This window comes from Agelaius phoeniceus, chromosome 7 (genome assembly GCF_051311805.1).
Source record: "Agelaius phoeniceus isolate bAgePho1 chromosome 7, bAgePho1.hap1, whole genome shotgun sequence".
Taxonomy (NCBI): domain Eukaryota; kingdom Metazoa; phylum Chordata; class Aves; order Passeriformes; family Icteridae; genus Agelaius; species Agelaius phoeniceus.
In genome coordinates, this window is record NC_135271.1 from 49,885,228 (window position 1) to 49,896,103 (window position 10,876).

Sequence of the window (10,876 nt, forward strand, 5' to 3'; positions counted from 1 at the left end):
CAATTCCCAATGTCCCATCCATCCCTGCCCTCTGGCACTGGCAGCCATTCCCTGGCTCCTGTCCCTCCATCCCTTGTCCCCAGTCCCTCTCCAGCTCTCCTGGAGCCCCTTCAGGCCCTGCCAGGGGCTCTGAGCTCTGCCTGGATCCTTCCCTTCTCCAGGGGAACATTCCCAGCTCTCCCAGCTCTGCTCCATGGCAGAGGGACATCCATGGCCTGGCCTGGAGCTCTGTCCCCACACCCTTTTCTGGGATTTTCCTGCAGCTTTGACCTGAAGACGCTGCCGGTGGATTTCGTGGAGTGCCTGATGCGGTTCCTGCCCACGGAGAACGAGGTGAAGGTGCTGAGGCTCTACGAGAGGGAGAGGAAGCCCCTGGAGAACCTGTCAGACGAGGACAGGTTCATGATGCAGTTCAGCAAGATCGAGAGGCTGATGCAGAAAATGACCATCATGGCCTTCATCGGCAACTTCGCCGAGAGCATCCAGATGCTCACCCCGGTGAGCGGGAGCAGGGAACAGCTGGGAGGGACCAGGGAATCATGGATCCAGCCCCTGGCCCTGCACAGGCACCCCAAAACCCCAGCCTGGGCATCCCTGGAGTGCTGTCCAAACACTCCTGGAGCTCTTGGGAATGTGCCCATTCCCTGGGGAGCCTGGGCACAGGAATATTGTTGGGAAAAGTTGGTGCTGGTCCATGGGTCCTTGTTGCATCCAGACTGAATCCCTGGGACAGCTGTAGGGGTTGGAATATGAATCCTTAGTTACATCTGAGGGGGGTAAATCCGGGTTTGGAATCCTGGGGTGTCAGGGCAGGGGAACATTCACAGAATCCCAGATGGGTTGTGGTGGGAGGGAAAATAAGGAATATCCCAATCCAGCCTGCCATGGGCAGGAACAACCTCCCACTGTCCCAGGCTGCTCCAAGCCCCATCCATCCTGGCCTGGGACACTTTCAGGGATCCAGGGACAGCCCCAGCTGCTCTGGGAATCCCAGCCCAGGCAGGAATTCCCAGTTCCCAATGTCCCATCCATGCCTGCCCTCTGGCACTGGCAGCCATTCCCTGGCTCCTGTCCCTCCATGCCTTGTCCCCAGTCCCTCTCCAGCTCTCCTGGAGCCCCTTCAGGCCCTGCCAGGGGCTCTGAGCTCTGCCTGGAGCCTTCCCTTCTCCAGGGGAACATTCCCAGCTCTGTTCCATGGCAGAGGGACATCAGTGCTCTGTCCCATGGTGTGGATAAAAACCAGGAAGGTTTTTTTCCAGGATGTGAGTGTTTGGATGTTAATTTTCCTCCTGGCTGGATGTGTGTTAACCAAAGCTCTCCCTGTGTCTCCCTGCAGCAACTCCACGCCATAATCGCTGCCTCTGTCTCCATAAAGTCATCCCAAAAACTTAAGAAAATTCTGGAGGTAGGTCTGGTCTCAGCTCTCCTTCCAGGGGTGTCTAAACCTCCAGGATTTTGTCCTGAGAATTCCTGCTGTGCTCTGTTTCATCCTGGCAGATCATCCTGGCTCTTGGGAATTACATGAACAGCAGCAAACGAGGGGCTGTGTATGGATTTAAGCTGCAGAGTTTAGACCTGGTAAGAAAAGCAGGGATGTGCTGTGGGCACCAGCTGGGAATTGGAGCTGTGGAGTTCTTGAGGCTGGAAAAACCTTCCAAGATCATGGAGTCCAACCATCCCCAGCACTGCCCAGGCCACCACTGCCCCATGTCCCCAGTGCCACAGGCTGTGACATCCCTGCAGGGATGGGGGCTCCACCTGAGCACCTTTTCCTGCAGGAATTGCCCCAAAATCCACCCTGAGCTGCCCTGGGCCAGCCTGAGGCCGTTCCCTCTGCTCCTGTCCCTGTGCCCTGGGAGCAGAGCCCGACCCCCCCGGCTGTGCCCTCCTGGCAGGGAATTCCAGAGAGGGAAAAGATCCCTGGGGATCCTCCTTGGCTCCAGCCTGAGCCCCTTCCCAGCTCCCTCAGGGATTCTGCAGCCCCTGCCCAGCTCCCTCAGGGATTCTGCAGCCCCTGCCCAGCTCTGTTCCCTTCCCTGGCCCCGCTCCAGCCCCTCAGGGTGCCTCTTGTCCCAGAGCTGTCCCTGGAGGTGCCCCAGCAGTGCCAGCACAGGGACGGGCACTGCCCTGGGGCTGTGTCACAGCGGGGCTGGCACAGCCCAGGGGCCTCTTGCCCAGCTGGGCACCCCTGGGCTCGTGTTCATCACCCCCAGATCCTTTCCCAGTTTTCCAGGCTCTCTATCCCAACCCTTTGACCCTTCAGAGGGTCCTGGTGAGCCAGGTGGCTGCTGGGGACTCCAGTGGTGGTTCCCAGCATGGAGAACACGCTGGAGCACCCCAGTGAGTCCCTGTGCTCCCTACACGTGTGTCCCTGCTGCTCCCAGCTCCTGGAGACCAAGTCTACGGACCGGAAGCAGACGCTGCTGCACTACATCTCCAACGTGGTGAAGGAGAAGTACCAGCACGTGGCCCTGTTCTACAACGAGCTGCACTACGTGGAGAAGGCAGCAGCAGGTACAGCCCCTCCTGTGCCCTGCCCTGCCCTGCCCTGCCCTGCTGGGACACTCCTGGCACGCTCAGCATTCCTGCCCCTCTCCCCAGTGTCCCTGGAGAACGTCCTGCTGGACGTGAAGGAGCTGCAGCGGGGCCTGGAGCTGACCAAGCGCGAGTACACCATGCACGACCACAACACCATGCTCAAGGACTTCATCCAGAGCAACGAGGGCAAGCTCAAGAAGCTCCAGGATGACGCCAAAATAGCCCAGGTACTTCTGTGCTCCCGGGATCTGCCGTGAGGGGGTGACACCCAGGGATGGGGTGTGTTCCCATGGAATGCTGGGGATGGAGGGGATGCTGGGGAGGGTGCACAGGGCACTGAAGCTGGGCCTCTTGCAGGATGCCTTCGATGATGCTGTGAAGTATTTCGGGGAGAATCCCAAGACAACCCCACCCTCGGTCTTCTTCCCAGTGTTTGTCCGCTTTGTGAAGGCCTACAAGGTAAACCTGAGCTTCCTTGTCCTTGTCCTCCTCCTCTTCCTCCTCTTCCTTCTCTTTCTCCTCCTCTTCATCCTCCCTCAACTTCTCCTCCTATACTCCTCCTCCTCCTTCTTCTTCCTTTCCTTTCCTTTCCTTTCCTTTCCTTTCCTTTCCTTTCCTTTCCTTTCCTTTCCTTTCCTTTCCTTTCCTTTCCTTTCCTTTCCTTTCCTTTCCTTTCCTTTCCTTTCCTTTCCTTTCCTTTCCTTTCCTTTCCTTTCCTTTCCTTTCCTTTCCTTTCCTTTCCTTTCCTTTCCTTTCCTTCCCTTCCCTTCCCTTCCCTTCCCTTCCCTTCCCTTCCCTTCCCTTCCCTTCCCTTCCCTTCTCCTTTTCTTTTTCTTTTTTTCTTCTTTTCTTTTCTTCCTCCTCCTTCTCTTTTTCCTCCTCCTTCTTCTTTCTCCTCCTCTTTTCTCCTTTGCATTCTCCTCCTTTCTTCTCCTCCTTCTTTCTCCTTGTCCTCTCCCTCCCTCAGAAAGCCCCATGGTGGCACAGATCCCATTCCTACCCGGCTCCCCTGGGATCTCTAACCCATGGATTTTCTCACAAACAGCAAGCAGAGGAAGAAAATGAGCTGAGGAAAAAGCAGGAACAGGCCTTAATGGAAAAACTCATGGAGCAAGAAGCATTGATGGAGCAACAGGACCAAAAGGTATGGCACAGATACAGCTTCCAGGTGGGATTGGGATCCTGATTTTCAGAAACCTCAGCTCCAAGTGAGGAACTGTAGTTGCCTAGAAAGAGTCTGGAAGTTTTTATGGAGGAAACTGGGATAGGCTGGAAAAGTCCAATGTCGGTTCTGCTGCTTTGGAAGTCTGAAAAATTAAGGAAAACTAAATAGGTGGAAAGTTGTAATGAGCTAAACTTTATCCTTCCCTGACTTCTCCATGGAGTGGGAGCAAGAAAGGAGGAGAAGGAGAAAGGAGAAGGAGGAAAAGAAGAGAAGGAGGAGGAGGAAAAGAAAAGCAAGAGGAGAAAGAGGAGAAGGAGGAGAAGAGTATAGGAGGAGAAGAATTGGGGGGAGAACAAGGAGGATGAGGAGGAGGAGAAAGAGAAGAGGATGAGGAGAAAGAGAAGAGGAGGAGGAGAAAGAGAAGAGGAGGAGGAGAAAGAGAAAGAGGAGGAGGAGAAAGAGAAGAGGATGAGGAGAAAGAGAAGAGGATGAGGAGAAAGAGAAAGAGGAGGAGGAGGAGGAGGCTGTTGGCAGCCTTGGGAACGGGGTGGAAACGGCAGTTCCTGTGGGAATTGTGGGGCACAGGGGTGAGTGAGGCTCAGGAAGAGGCCAGGAGAGGAGGGGCAGCTCCGTGCTGACCATGGCCCCGTGTGTCCCAGTCCCCATCCCACAAGAGCAAGCGGCAGCAGCAGGAGCTGATCGCGGAGCTGCGGCGCCGGCAGGTCAAGGACAACCGGCACGTGTACGAGGGCAAGGACGGCGCCATCGAGGACATCATCACAGGTACCCTCTGCCAGCGGGGATCCCTGCCACGCTCGGCCATCTGCCCCCTCCTTTGCTCCCCTCCTGCTTGTGTGCTGTGGAGCAAGTGCAGAAGGTTCTGCTCCTTCTCTTCCAGCCTGGGGGACACCCGCAGGGTTGTAGAGCAGGCAGGGAGTGCCTGATGCCAGCAGCTGCTCCAGCTGTGCCCGGTGGATCTGCCCCAGATCCCTCTTTTCTCCCCACAGATGGGATCAGGGTCAGGATGAAGAGCATCTGTTCTCATTAAGATTGATCCCAGAAATCCCTCAGTCAGCCCCCAGTGACCCCAGACTGCTCCAGGTTTTCCTGCTGATTCCAGAGGGAAGGGACACAGCCCCTGCTGCAGCCAGGCACAGTCAGGACTTGGCTGCAAATATTTGCTGATTGAAAGAGCCACCTGAACTGCATCTTTCCCAGGAATTAAATCCTTTTTAACACCTCCAGCTTCTGGGATTGCAGAACTGGGAGTTTTCCACGTGTTTTTTACCTGTGGTGTGGAAGGAAAATGATTTAACACCTCAGGAGCTTCACAAACTCCGTTTCCTTGCACAGAGCCCAAAAATAAAAGGTGTTTGCCAACTGCTCCTGGAAGTTTTCCACAGGAGCTTTTCCTGCAGAAGGGCAGGAGAGCTCTTTGATCCCTCACTAAGGAAGCCAGGGAATTTTTGCCCAATTGGATGAAGTATGTGAAGCTTGCCCAACTCCTTTTAACCCTGATTAATGGCCCTGAGATAACATTCCTCATTTAAAGGGCAGGGTGGCAATAATATCCAACCTGGCATTGCTTCCACAACTCCTCCGGACTCCTGGGACTTGGTTTAATTGGAAAAATGGTTTTCCTGCTCTGTGGAAGGAACAGATTGTGTGGCAGATGCCCATCCCTATGGAAAAAATCATCCAGGGGAGAGGGTGCCAGGCTTCAATTAAACATTTCCTGCACTCTTGTGCCTGGATTTGCCCATTTTGGGGCCTCAAGCCACGGAGGAGGAAAGGTCAGGCATGGAAGGTCAGGTAGGACCAAGGTCACCTCCCCGTCCCTGGAGATCTCCCAGTAAATCCTGCACCTCCCCATCTCTGGGAGTGCTCCAGGCCAGGCTGGATGGGGCTTGGAACACTCTGGGACAGTGGAAGGTGTCCCTGCCCATGGCCGGGGTGACACTGGGTGGGATTTAAGGTCCCTTCCAACCCAAATCATCCCAAACACCAAGGTCTTCCCACAAACCTGTAGCACACCTTAAAGCAAGTCCTTCAAGGGAATTATTTTATATAGAGGGGGAATGGCTTTACCATGAAGGAAGAGTCAGGGATTGGGCAGGAATTCCTGGCTGGGTGGGTAGAGTGGCCCTGGCACAGGTGCCCAGAGCAGCTGGGGCTGCCCCTGGATCCCTGGCAGTGCCCAAGGCCAGGCTGGACAGGGCTTGGAGCAGCCTGGGACAGTGGAAGGTGTCCCTGCCATGGCAGGGTGGGATGGGATGAGTTTAAGGTCCCTCCCCACCCAGACCAGGCTGGGATTCCATGAGTGGCTGAAACACCTCCTGACGCCTCACGGCCGCCTTGTCTGTCCCAAGGCCAGCGAGGAGCAGGCTGGAGCGTGTCCCAGTGTCCCTGTGGGAGCCCTGAGCTCTGCCCTGCTGGAGCAGGCTGACCTTGGTTTGTGTGTGGCTGTTGTTGTTCCCATGCAGTGCTGAAGACGGTGCCGTTCACCGCCCGAAGCGCCAAGCGCGGCTCTCGGTTCTTCTGCGACCCTGTTGTCCCTGAGGAATTCCATTACTAAACTCTCCCTCTTTCACACCTGACGCTCTTAGAAACCAGGAAGGTCGCTGTAGACTTTTTGCCACTTTGTTTGTGCGGATCTCAGCCAGGAATCTGTGACTGTTGAGTGTGTAGTGGTGTCCAGCGTCCTCCTGACTTTGTAGTGGTGTCCCCTCTGTCGCACGTCCTCTTCATCCCATCCCTGTTCCCATCCCATCCCATCCCATCTGGCTGTCCTTGTGTCCCATAGAACAGCAAGCTGGGAGTCACTGGGATGAGTCTCCTGCAGTGCAAGGGCTGAGGAGCCCCAGCAGTGACAGCTCCCTTGGCTTGTGTCACCTCGGGGTGCCGTGCATGTGGCACCTCCGAGTGGAATTCCGGGCTGCATGGACCTTGGGAATGGCCTTGGGGGTGGCTTCTGGCTCGGGAATGACACCCATGGGGTGGTCTAGGATTCCTAACGAGCCCCTGCATGTTCAGCTGCATGGGGTGGAACAGCGGGGTGAAATCTCTCCTTGTTCTGTCATGTCCATATTTAACTCTCTTGTTCCACGTCAGTTCCATGCCAGCTTTATTTCATGGAATCAGGAATTCTCTCTGAGCTTGGAGGCCGTGCTGAGGCTGGGCTCAGTGTGTGGAGCAGGGGAGTGGGGAGCAGGGCTGGGAGTTGGGAATACAGGGCAGAACCACCAGAATGGTGTCAATGCAAACCTGACATGGAACTGAGCGATTCCCATCGTGGCGTCCCTCACCCAGCATGGCCCTGGACACTGTTGTCCTCGTTAAGGACTCAGCTTAAGAAGCCAGCAGTGCTCCTTCCACCGTTCCCTGTGTAACTCCATCAGTGCTGCCAATAAATCCACAAACTAACCCACTCCATGGTTCTGTGCTCTTCCGGGTTCTCTCTGTGTTCTCTTCCTGGAGCCAACCTTCAAAGCAGCTTGGAACTGGGGTAGGGAGCGGCCTCCTGTCCCTCCTGCCCTGCCTAACCCCTCTTGCTCTGTGGCTTCTGCCCGGGAGGTTTGAACACTGACTTGACTTGCTCTTCATTCTCCATCCCATTTTTTTACTTAACCATCATGTTTTTGTGTTCTGTTTTTTTTTTTTCTTTTTTTTTTTTTTTCTTTGTTGTTTTTTGTTTTTGTTTTTTTTTCTGTTTAGCCCTAAAGAAGAATAATATCACTAAATTTCCCAATGTTCACTCGAGGGTAAGGATTTCTTCTAGCACAGCCGTGGTGGAGGATTCCCAGAGCTGGCAAGCATCTCTTTTTACTTGGCTTCCTCCTCTCTCTCTGTGCCAGGCAGCTGGTGGTAGATGTGGCTGAGCTAATACTGGTGAGACCCTTGAGGCCACTTGAGACCCAGATCCTTGATTTTCACCTCTGGAGGTGCAGAGATCCACAGGATGCTGGCTGGTGACCATCATCACACTGTTTTGGTCACTTCTCCTCAAGCTGAGCCCAAAACAGTTTTGTCCCCAAGTGCTGTTGGTTGGTGGCCATCTTCACGCTCCATTTTGGCCATTTTAATTCAAGTTGAGCCCAAAATAATCTTGTCCCCAGGTGTTGTTGGTTGGTGACCACCATCACACTCTGGTTTGGCCATTTCTCTTCAAGTCCAGCCCAAAATAGTTTTGTCCCTTGTCTGGCAGCCCCACAGCTGGGATCTGCCATGAGGTGGACAATCTCCAACTCCAGCTGTGGAGAGGGGAGAGCTGAGAAGTTTGGGAGTTCTGTGTAACCCCCAACACAAGTTATCCAGGAAATTTGAAGGATTTACCCAGTCCAAGGCAAATTTGTTGGTCAGGAGACCAATATTTGAACTGGAATTGTCTTTAGTGTTTGTTCTCTTGTAGATGCACAGGTGACAGCACATGTGACACATGTAAAGGGCTTCCACCACCCCATCCATCAGCTTTCTGCCTCATCCATCCATCCATCCATCCATCCATCCATCCATCCATCCATCCATCCATCCATCCATCCATCCATCCATATATATTCCATTATCCCATCCCATCCCTTGCTCAGTGTTCCCTCCCGAGCTCTCCCCTCCTTTGGCTGATGAAGTGTCACTCCAGCCATGGAAAGCAGCTGGAGAATTCCAGCCCAGTGCCAGCTGCTTTTCCCAGGGCACCTCCTTTAGATCTTGGAGGCCCTTGCCAACCCGAACAATTCCATGCTGAATGGGCTGTAGGGATCCTAAACCCATCCCGGCACGGCTCAGCTAGGGTCACGCACCTGCCATGAGGAACATCCTCCACCTCAGGTGTGTGGGAACGTGCAGGGAACACCCCAAACCGCCTGGCTGGGCTCCATGTGGCCTTGGTGAGGGCTGTGAGGGGATTCCCACAGCACCATTCCCACAGCACCATTCCCACCAGTATTAACCGGCCGCCGGGGCGCGTAGTTCGGGCACGTCCATCCTTCCCCGTGCCGCTGGGGCCGATCCCCGCTCCCGCGCTCCACAAGCTGCTTTGACTGGCTTCCAGCGGGCCTTTCCGTGTCTGTCGTGCCGTCCGCGCGTCCGTGTGTCCCGCGGGGCGCTGCTGACTGCCGGCTCCCCGCAGATCTCCGGAACCAGCCGTACCGCCGGGCCGACGCGCTGAGGAGGAGCGTGCGCCGCCGCTTCGACGAGCACGGGCTGCGCTCCAACGGCGCCGAGCTGGCCATGTGAGCCACGGGGCTGCGGCACGTTCCGCCCGCGCCGGGGAACACCGACCTCCTCCTCGTCCTCCTCCTCGTCCTCCTCCGCAGGGATCCCGGCCCCGCGCCGGGCTCTCCGCGCCAAGTGCCTCAAATGGAAGCTCCTGCTCCGACGGATCCAAGCAATAGGATTGGGCTTGGTTGGGTTTCTCCGGACTCTGCCGAGACTCTGCAGGATTTGTAACCAAAATGTAAAATAGGGGGTGGGTTGGGGGGTTGGGTTGGTGAGAGCAAGGGCTCCCGTGGGCCTGACTGGTTGGAAACTGGGAATACTGGGAATACTGGGATGTGCTTGGCTTTTAACGCTGGGCCGAGGGGCAGGCCCGGCCTTCAGCTGCACTTAACGGCTCTTTTTTAATTCAATCTACAAAGACATTTGAGGGCTTTCTGTTCCTGGAACTAAAATAATCCCAAAGTAGAACCCAGCCCTTTTCCCAGCCCCTGCAGCCTCCACATGGAAGGTGGGCCCACAGTCCAAGGGTAGCAATGGAACAGGAGGTGCCCCCAGCCCAGCGCGGGGGTTTGGGATGCTCCAGGGCTTTGGCAGGCAGCGTTGGGATAACAGCATATTTATTAATTAGCACTAAGCAATTAACACCCAGTAATCAGTATTAGGCTCTGAGGACCAGTGCAGTCCAGTTCCTGGCAGGGGGATTCCACCCCTGCTCCGGCTCCCTGCTGAGGCTCCTTTGGAAGGGAAGCCCAGCCTGAAACGCCCGGTAGGGTTTAGGTTCTCCATGGCATTTTCCAAGCCTAAAAAGGGACAGGAGGCTGGTTTAGGACCATGGTGCCCCTCCCCGTGCCCCAGAGCAGTGGGACAGATCCCACTCCCTGCCAGCAGCAGCCAGGAGTTGGGAAGAGCTGGACTGAGGAGAAATTTGTCCTTCCCAAATCCCATTTTGCTTCCGGCTTCCCTGCCTGGGCTCATCCATCTGTTAATTGTAAAATTTCTTGTATAGTATTTAACCATTCGATTTCTTTGCCCTTTTCCATTGTGCTCCTGTGAACCACTGGTGAAGGTCCCTGGTTATTTTTTTTTTTTCCCCTTGGATAATGTGTAGTTATATGATAATCTGTTTTTAAATGTACAGATATTTTGCTACAAAATTGGTGCAGTTTTTTATGGTTTTTACACTTCCCCCCCACTTTAGCCTCTGGGTAATATTGTAAATATTGTTTAAAAGGAAATAAATGCATCAAGCCTGTGCTATACAATCTGAATGTTATTTTAACTTATAGTTTTTGTTTTTATATTTAACTAAAAGGACAGTTTTGGACTCAGAGTTACCACACTGACCAATTTCCAGGAATTTTTCCTTGAAAAACTGCCAAGTTTTGCATTTACAGCACTGTGTACTTGACCTGCTAAAGAGAACATGCCACTGTTGGAATGAGTGCTTGGATCAAAGAAAATTGGATAATTTGAATTTCAAATTTCAGCACTTGTTGGGGTATAAGCACTAAATCTCATTTTCTTCAGCTCAAAGGTATTTTTATAATAAAAGCCCAGAACGAAAGCCAAGCTGGCATGTTCTCTTTAATATTTTTCTAGTCATAGATCTGCTTCTTAGCAAGATTAGAAGTGTTTCTAAAGCAGTTCACGTTCCTTTCCTGGTCTGTTCCTGCCATAAAATCAAATAAACTATTTACACTACTACACTGAAATCCAGAGGGGTTTTTTGGGTCACTTTTACCTGTTTTTTTCCCCAAAAAAATGCTGGTATTTGGTAGGTGAACACCTGGAGCTTGTGTGGATGAAGACTGAAAGAATTTTGCAAGAATCGATTTATTCTTTGTTATTCTGGAAGAGGCTGAGGGAAGAAATTTGGATGTTCCTGGCAGACACCAGGAGAGAAATAAATGGGGATGATTATTTGTCAGAAATGCACTCAAAACAATCCGAATATTTAAGGCC

The 10,876-nt window shown here is 53.7% G+C and overlaps 1 protein-coding gene across 5 annotated transcripts in view; it reads left to right on the top strand.

Moving 5' to 3' along the window:
• FMNL2 (formin like 2) overlaps positions 1-10,618 on the top strand; it is a 119,770-nt gene extending 109,152 nt beyond the window's left edge. For 2 of the 5 annotated variants that reach the window (XM_077181798.1, XM_077181799.1), the window contains 10 exons: positions 264-498; positions 1,337-1,405; positions 1,498-1,578; positions 2,385-2,514; positions 2,602-2,765; positions 2,896-2,997; positions 3,584-3,682; positions 4,363-4,486; positions 6,187-6,320; positions 8,826-10,618. In XM_077181798.1, the coding sequence (XP_077037913.1) occupies positions 264-498; positions 1,337-1,405; positions 1,498-1,578; positions 2,385-2,514; positions 2,602-2,765; positions 2,896-2,997; positions 3,584-3,682; positions 4,363-4,486; positions 6,187-6,278 (1,096 nt within the window). In that variant the 3' untranslated portion in view covers positions 6,279-6,320; positions 8,826-10,618. Of the gene's footprint in view, positions 1-263; positions 499-1,336; positions 1,406-1,497; positions 1,579-2,384; positions 2,515-2,601; positions 2,766-2,895; positions 2,998-3,583; positions 3,683-4,362; positions 4,487-6,186; positions 6,321-7,417; positions 8,796-8,825 lie in introns of those variants that run through there. The other 3 variants (XM_077181797.1, XM_054636763.2, XM_054636762.2) reach the window with 2 other exon arrangements.
• The last annotated feature ends 258 nt before the right edge of the window (positions 10,619-10,876 follow it).